The sequence below is a fragment of the Falco biarmicus genome, chromosome 4 (assembly GCF_023638135.1).
Source record: "Falco biarmicus isolate bFalBia1 chromosome 4, bFalBia1.pri, whole genome shotgun sequence".
In the NCBI taxonomy this organism is placed as follows: domain Eukaryota; kingdom Metazoa; phylum Chordata; class Aves; order Falconiformes; family Falconidae; genus Falco; species Falco biarmicus.
In genome coordinates, this window is record NC_079291.1 from 50601416 (window position 1) to 50608866 (window position 7451).

Genomic DNA, 7451 nt, shown 5'->3' on the forward strand with positions numbered 1-7451 from the left:
CCCCGCAGCCATCGGGCCCTGACGCTGCCTCAGGGGCGGCTGGTGACGAGACCCGAGCCCTCCACGCCCCGCCCCGCCCCGCGCTGTCCAGCCTGCCGGAAATGGCCGTGCCCCGCTGGGCGTGGCCGCGAGTCATGCGGCGTCCCCCTTCCCATTGGCTAGCCCGCCGTTAGACCCTCTCCGTATTGGTCAGTGCCTCTACTTAGCTGTGTTGCGGTTGGCTGCGCCCGACGCCTTTCCCCTCTGTTATTGCTAGCCCCGCCTCCTGGGCAACCGCGCCGCGGTGGGGCGATCGGGCGATGCGGTGACGTTGGTGCTCGGGGGCGCTGCCATTGGCGGCGGCGGGGTGACGGGCCATGTGGCGCGTGCTGCGCCGCGCCGTTACCGCGGGCGGCCGCCGAGCCCCCGTCCCTCAGGGGCGTTGGTGCCGCTGCCGCCAGCCGCTCGCGTCCGCCGCCGGCCGCTGCAGGGGGCAGGCCTGGGCTGAAAGGTGAGGGAGGGGAGCGGAGGGGCGACGGCCGCCTCTGGCGGGGAAGGGGCTGCCAGGGGACGGGGCGAGGTGGCGGGCCCGGCGGGCGAGGGGGCCGCGGCGTGGGAGGCTGGCTGGAGCGTGCAGCGGGGCCGCGGTGACGGTGTGGCTGTTCGGGAAGTGCCTTGGGCTGCGTGTCCCCATTAGGGAAGCCCTGTTGGTTCTTACTAGTGGGGAGAGGGAGAAATACCGGTGCAGACGGTGTCTGGCGTTGTAAAGGTAACCCCGCCTTAGTGCAGAGCATGCACGGGCTGCGGGAGCAGGCAGGGTGAGCGTTGTTGGGGGTCACGTTTGGGGTTCCCATTCTGCCAGCCGATCCACATGTTAACGTTTGGCGCGGCTCTCCTGCAGCAGCTGCTGCATGGGCCTTCAGAGAAACAAAAAATCTTTCAAGCTCCTACAAAATGTTGATATGTGATTTGTGTTATGGATAGGAAACGTCTGAAATCTAAAAGCTTGTAAACCCCCCAAAATACAGTTGGTGCACAATTTACACTGTGCTGGAAAACCTAGCCATTGGATTATTTCTCACACTGATCACAATCTTATAGATGTTACTATAACTGAATGACTTTTCATTGTTTTTTTAGTAGAACCTCTGCTACCATCAGGATGCCTGAAGTAAACACAGATCACCTGGATGAGCAGCAGGTGCAGCTCTTGGCAGAAATGTGCATCCTTATCGATGAAAATGATAATAAGGTTGGAGCAGATACCAAGAAAAACTGTCACTTGAATGAAAACATTGATAAAGGTACAGCTTGCTTACCTTCTAATTGAACCATTAAGTTGATTGAATATTATCAGAAGTATAGTCATGATTATGATTATGAAAGCCTTAATCTTAGGCCAGACCAAGTACTTCCCCACATCTTCCTACTCCTCCAGCATATAATACCTAATTTAAAAAAATACTGCAGTATGGAGGAACACACAATTGGAGGCAGCAGCAAAGGAGAGAAATCTGTGATTTGGGATATAAGCTGTACGTCTTGATGAATATTTTTGAGTCACATTTTAATGACAATATTCTTTTCCTATTGTAGCTACCTGATTCTGTGTAGCCTTTTCTAAAGAATGTGACTTGCTTCTTTGCTGAGTTCTTCTCAAGTAGAAGAGTCTTTGAATTTTAAATAGTACACACAGAGTTCTACTTCATATACTGCTAATAGGAAAGGCTCTTTTGTTGGTTGTCATTCTAACTGATTGTGGGTTTTATTTGAGGTTGGTCAGATTCTTGAATCTCATAGTAGTTTGTGACCTCCTTTTCTGTACTTGGGGGAAACATCTTCCTGAAGAGTGAGGAATAACAAACTCAAAAGCTGCAGAAAACAGCAATTGTACTGTTTTTAAGGGAGCCTATTTTGCATTGTACTTTTCTAGAAGCATCTTGAAATTCCATACAGTTTTTTCAGAATTTTTGAGCCATCTCTTTTTGATAGTAAATTCATGGATGCTGAGCCCTCCTTAGCTTGCTCAAAGGTGCATGTTCAGAATGGTGGGCTGACCAAGTTTAGTAGAACTCTTCTGTTGCATTGTTTTTCTTAGCATTTCATGATGTTTTGCATAAGCTGCCATGGAAACCTAAATAATAACTGTGAGTTTTTTATTAAATCCTTGGGTTTTAACATATATGAATTCTAGATTCATTATCCCAAAATGAAGCCATTCTAAGCTCTTAAACTGTATTTATGTTCTTTTTTTCCTCTGTTAAATAGTGCTTTCTGGTTTTTTTTATTTTTAGGTTTACTGCACCGAGCTTTCAGTGTTTTCTTATTTAATACAGAAAATAAACTGTTGCTGCAGCAGAGGTCAAGTGCAAAAATAACATTTCCGGGTTAGTACTGAAATATGTATTTATCAAAATGTTTTATTTAAATCAGTATCTTAAAAAATATGCCAGTCTAATCTTGCAGTGTTAACTCATTCCGAGGTTTTAGAATTTACTACTTTGGAGAGGAGATGGTTCTAAATACTCTTAAAGAGTTCAAGATGTACATATCTTGTGGATGAACTAAGGTAATGAGAACGCTAGCTTATTGTTATAGGTGTTCCTAGGAAATGATTGTTCCCTGACATGTTTGATCCTATTTACGCAAGTGCAGAGTGTGAGTTTACCTCCTCTGCTGCAAGACATACTTAGCGGAGCTGAAGAAATTGCTCTGGTAGCTGTGGAAGGTGTTCTCATTCCACTGGTAAAGACATGTAGCTGATGCATAGCAGAGCCCTACTGTGTGGAAGCAGTTGCATTGTGTTCTGGTGAGGTCTGCAGGCCTTTATCTGCGTATCTCTTAACAAACGCTTTTTTAACTATAGAAGAAATGAAACTATGTGGCCAAACCATATAAAGCATGATGTTTGAAGACTCCTGAGCTATTACTATCAAACACAAATGGAGAGGCATAAAAATAAGAAGTGGAATGAAAGAAAAATAACTTACATGAGACATGTTGGAGGAAGCATAAAGCTGTCTGTTTCAGCACTTCAGAAGGAAAACAAATACAGGTGTTTCTAATCCTCTTCAACTTGAGGAAGGAAGACCTTTTTTTCCTTCCAAAGGAATCTTTACTTTAGAGATTGGTTTTAATTTTTTCCTTGACTACTAACTAATCAAAATGCTTGAGTGTAGTTTGTAGGTAATCTGACTCTGGTTTAGATGATTTCAAGCTAGACTTCTACAGATAAAAGGTTGGCCAATCACAGTTATTCTACGTAACTGAGAACAGTTTTCTATACTTTGAACAGAGTATAGTGGGTCTGGCCTTTAAACACAAGCATAAACTGCTTATTTACTTCTACTGTCAGCTGGTCTTGAAGGTCTGGGAATATTTTCAATATTCTGTTGCATATAAGCTCCCCAAAGTAATTTCAAATAGCATTTGCAGATAAACAAGGTCTTTATCAACTTTTAAGTTGATGCTATCTTGGGTGTGAGAATGCACATCTTTCATGTGTATCAAACACTAACCTGCAAAGGAGTACTTAGTAGAGGTGAATCCTCGTGCAAAATGTGTAAAGAAAAATAAGAGGTGAAAATATCCTCCTTCTCTGACTCTTCTCTGCAAAAGAGAAACAAAACTGTGATGTGTTGAATGACTGTCCTACATCTCTGGGGATTTTCTGGGGGTTTGTTTTGTTTTCCCCAATGGTTTATACATGACAAAAATGTGCCGATACAAACTTCTTGCAGATTGTTTTACCAACACTTGTTGCAGTCATCCTCTAAGCCATCCACTAGAACTGGAAGAAAATAATGCCATTGGTGTTCGGAGAGCAGCACAGAGACGACTAAAAGCAGAGTTAGGAATTCCGATGGAGCAGGTAAAGGAGGGAGGGAGAAGCAATTTTTGCCAGTGTTTGCCCATTTACAAACTGCATCTGGCAGATAGGGTCAGCCTGAAACCTGAAAATGAATTTGGCTTCGGAAATGTAGGGAACTTAGTCAATTTGAGACTACTTTGTCTATATCCTGGAGTCTCAAAGCTTATCTCTGTAAATGGTATTTCAGAATATTCCACTGCTCAAACTAAATAGGAGCCAAAGAGGAGATCGCACTGTAAAGGATTGCATTGCTTCGTGTCTAATTTTGGGTGCCTGCATGTTTTCCAGCTGGTCAGGCTGCCCCGCTTGGCTAGGGGAAGGAGCTGTGCCATCCTTCCTCCAGGCTGACGGCTGAGCTCTGTCAGCATTCTCTGATACAGGAGCTCTTGGAGAGCATCACTGCGAGTGTGCTGCCAGCATCCCTGTACAAGTCCCTCTGCAATCCCAAATTCCCTACAGGAAGTAGGGTGGCCTGGGCACTCGGTGTTTCTTCCAGAGTAGTCACGCAGCTCACTTCTGGTACCTTCCTTTCTGGTGGCAGTTTGGGAGTATGCAGAGAGCAGGTTGAAGCTAGCTGAATTGTGCTCATGGCCAAAATCTCTTCCCAGGTTTTGTAACTAATTATGTTTGTGCCACAGGATGTGGCAGTAGTGTGCTACGGGGAAACACAATGCTCGGGTTGTGCCCAGAACTAATTACCCGGTCTGCAGCCTGTGCAGATCCCTGGTAGGTCAGGGTTCTGTGGGGTCTGTCAGTACCAGTTTTGACATTGGCTTTAAGTAGCAGTCAGGTGCTTTCCTTGGGAGGTGAGAGGTGGGTGCAAGTGTTTGTGTTCATCAGTGCTTCAGTAAATGTGTATTAAAGTCTGGTAAACATTATTTGAAATTACTGTATAGAAGAAATCCACTCAATTATACTCCAAAAATATATACTCACTCCAAAATACTACAAAGTGAGTCTGACTAGAGGAATGCTGTGCAATTCATGTCATCAAAGTGCAGTATATATATTTTTATTCATAGTAATTCTTCACAAAGAAGATGGCAATTGTGCACTTAGGGGGAGAATACTTTTTAAGGAAGAGCCTAATAGCTGTTAATTCTGTAATGCCTAGTTATGCACTTGTTCTGCTTTGGCTCCGGTTCTGACAAGCGTTCTGGTTATAGGTAACTCCAGAAGAAATCTCCTACCTGACGCGGATTCACTACAAGGCCAAGTCTGATGGGATCTGGGGTGAACATGAGATAGACTATATCCTGTTTGTACAGAAGGACGTAATGCTGAATCCCGACCCTAATGAGATCCAAAGCTACTGCTATGTGACACAGAAAGAACTGAAACAGCTCTTGGACAAAGCTTCCAAGAATGAAGTTAAGATTACTCCGTGGTTTAAACTAATTGCAGAGACCTTTCTTTTTAAGTGGTGGGATAACTTAAGTAACTTGAACAAATTTGTTGATCATGAAAAAATACATCGAATGTAAATAGATGGGATAAAAGATGCTGAAAGCTAGCAGTGATGTGCTGTCCTGTTAATACTATGGTAGATTATGACTCTTGAGTGCAGAAGATTTGCTCACCTGGAGCATGTTTAATTACTTTACACAGAGATGGTTATAGCCAATGAGTTTTTCTTCCGTATTGACCTCCCCTTCCCCCCAGCCCTGTTGTCTTGGGTGAGTTAAGCTTGCTGTCATGTGAAATGGGTGATGGTAATGTAAGAAACCCCTGGGTCCATCTTCCTCCGTTACCTGGTGTGACATGAGATCCTCAGTCTGTGTGTGCCTGGTTTGCTCTTACTCCCTCACCTAGCTACACACGCTGGCAGGGCAAGTTGGGCAAGTCCTGTCCAGCTTGTTAGAGCTGGTACATTCTCAGCTGTATGTTACTATGCCTTCTAAAGTAGTGATTACAAATGAATTTGAGCCCTGCATTGATGGTGAGATGACTAGTTGCCTGAAAAAAACCCAACAATTAATTCAAAGTAATCAGGATGATTTTAATTGCAGACAGCAAATCTCTTCAGCTACTCTATAATTAACCAAACACATAAAAGCTTAAGTAATTGGATTATCTGTGTGGACTGAGTTTCACTTTGACGTGCTGCAGTGTCACACACAGCTTTAGATAATAAACATTGCAGGTTTTGTTTGGGTTTTTTTTCCCTGCTACCTTTTCTGGTGAGTTGATGGCAGAGTACTGGACATCTCTTTTAAAAAAAAAAAAAGGTGGTGTTGGTGGTGGTTAATTATACCAAATGTATTTGGTACCTATCTAATATAGAAGATGGCCTGCCTTTGGAGAAGGGATGTGCATTAAATGACTCTTCCCCATCTTCCAGAAAACAAAGGCATCTTGATAAAAGCTTTTTTCCCTGCAACACCCACTGCAAATCATTCCTGGAGAACTCAGACCCCTAAAACTCCAAAATTTAAGATTGACAATTTATGAGTTTATACCAGGTCTTAATTTCAGTTACTTGGAAAAGAGCTAATCCTCTGATTGAGCAGTCAATTGCTAGAAACAAGTAAAATGGAAGGCTTTTTTAAAATCAGACAAATAATCAACAGTATCTCACTTTGAATTTAAAATTCTTGGATTTGGGTTTTCTCCCCCAAAAAAGCGTAATAGTGATTTCTTCTGTGAGCAGGCAACTCGACTGAGATTTCAGTTCACTTCTCCCAGAGGTGTCTTGATGAAATAGGATGTTTTTCATACCACTTCTCATTGCATGTAAAACATGGTTGTAACTAGTCTGTGGTTTCAAGGTAAAGCTAATTTTTTTACAGTGGCTAAGATACTTCTCTTTCTTGCCCCAGCTGTGACTGCAGCACTGAACCTTCTATGTGCTGCCATCTCTAGTGGTTCAGCACCTACAGGTTTTGGAGCCCAGTTTGTTGTAATTTGACCTGAACTGATTTATTGTTTTGAAGCAAATAGTGGGTGAGGGAATAGTGATGCAATGAACAGCTGTCTTGAACTCAGTGCAATCAGCCACATTGTACAAATAATGTAATTGAGTACGTTTCAAATACTTAAAATACTTTTTAAATAAAACACTATCTTAAATATAAGATTATGATTAAAATACCTAACCTAAAACTTTGGATTGTCATTTTTCTTTCCAGACTTTGAGCCACATGGAGAATAATCCTGGTCATTACTACACTATGAGCAACACCATCCCTGTTGACCACTGAAGCAGTGGGATGGGGGGGGGGAGGGCGGGCAGCAGGGCACGAATTTCCTGTAACAAAGTTCTGCTTTTCTAGTTCAAGTGCTCACCTTGGAGCACAAGCTGACAAAGCATATCCTCAAGTAGAAATAACGTGCATAAGGAAGCTGAAAGCAAAGTTCTAACAGTTCTTCAGAATCCCTTTAAAGTTTTGATATTAAAGTTTTTGTTGACATTGGACTACTTTGCAGCATTACAGTATGTTTTTAATACTGAATTTGTTACGTGAAGTAGATGAGGGAAAGGGTACGCATGTACACCCTGTGCTCCAGTATGCTAAAGGTGACATCTGAACATTTTCCTTCCAACCCTCCACAGCAGGGGCCTTGGAAACAGATGATCTTTAAGGTCCCTTCCAACCCAAAC

General features: G+C 43.1%; 1 protein-coding gene across 2 annotated transcripts; it reads left to right on the forward strand.

Moving 5' to 3' along the window:
* The first annotated feature begins 279 nt into the window (after window positions 1-279).
* On the forward strand, window positions 280-6952 carry IDI1 (isopentenyl-diphosphate delta isomerase 1). Of its 2 annotated transcripts, none has more exons than XM_056336249.1 (5): window positions 280-490; window positions 1120-1283; window positions 2274-2366; window positions 3720-3850; window positions 5017-6952. In XM_056336249.1, the coding sequence occupies exons 1-5, from the start codon at window positions 357-359 to the stop codon at window positions 5332-5334; spliced, it is 840 nt and encodes a 279-aa protein (XP_056192224.1). In that variant the 5' UTR covers window positions 280-356; the 3' UTR covers window positions 5335-6952. The 2 variants fall into 2 exon arrangements, with proteins under 2 accessions (XP_056192224.1, XP_056192225.1); XM_056336250.1 differs by having other exon boundaries at window positions 1123-1283.
* The last annotated feature ends 499 nt before the right edge of the window (window positions 6953-7451 follow it).

What these genes read in the sequence shown, in the direction of transcription:
- IDI1 (XM_056336249.1), top strand. Translation starts at nt 357, where the DNA reads ATGTGGCGCGTGCTGCGCCGCGCCGTTACCGCGGGCGGCCGCCGAGCC. An exon ending in GGGCAGGCCTGGGCTGAAAG is followed by an intron (nt 491 to 1,119) that starts GTGAGGGAGGGG and finishes TTGTTTTTTTAG; the next exon opens with TAGAACCTCTGCTACCATCA. An exon ending in TAGGAATTCCGATGGAGCAG is followed by an intron (nt 3,851 to 5,016) that starts GTAAAGGAGGGA and finishes TTCTGGTTATAG; the next exon opens with GTAACTCCAGAAGAAATCTC.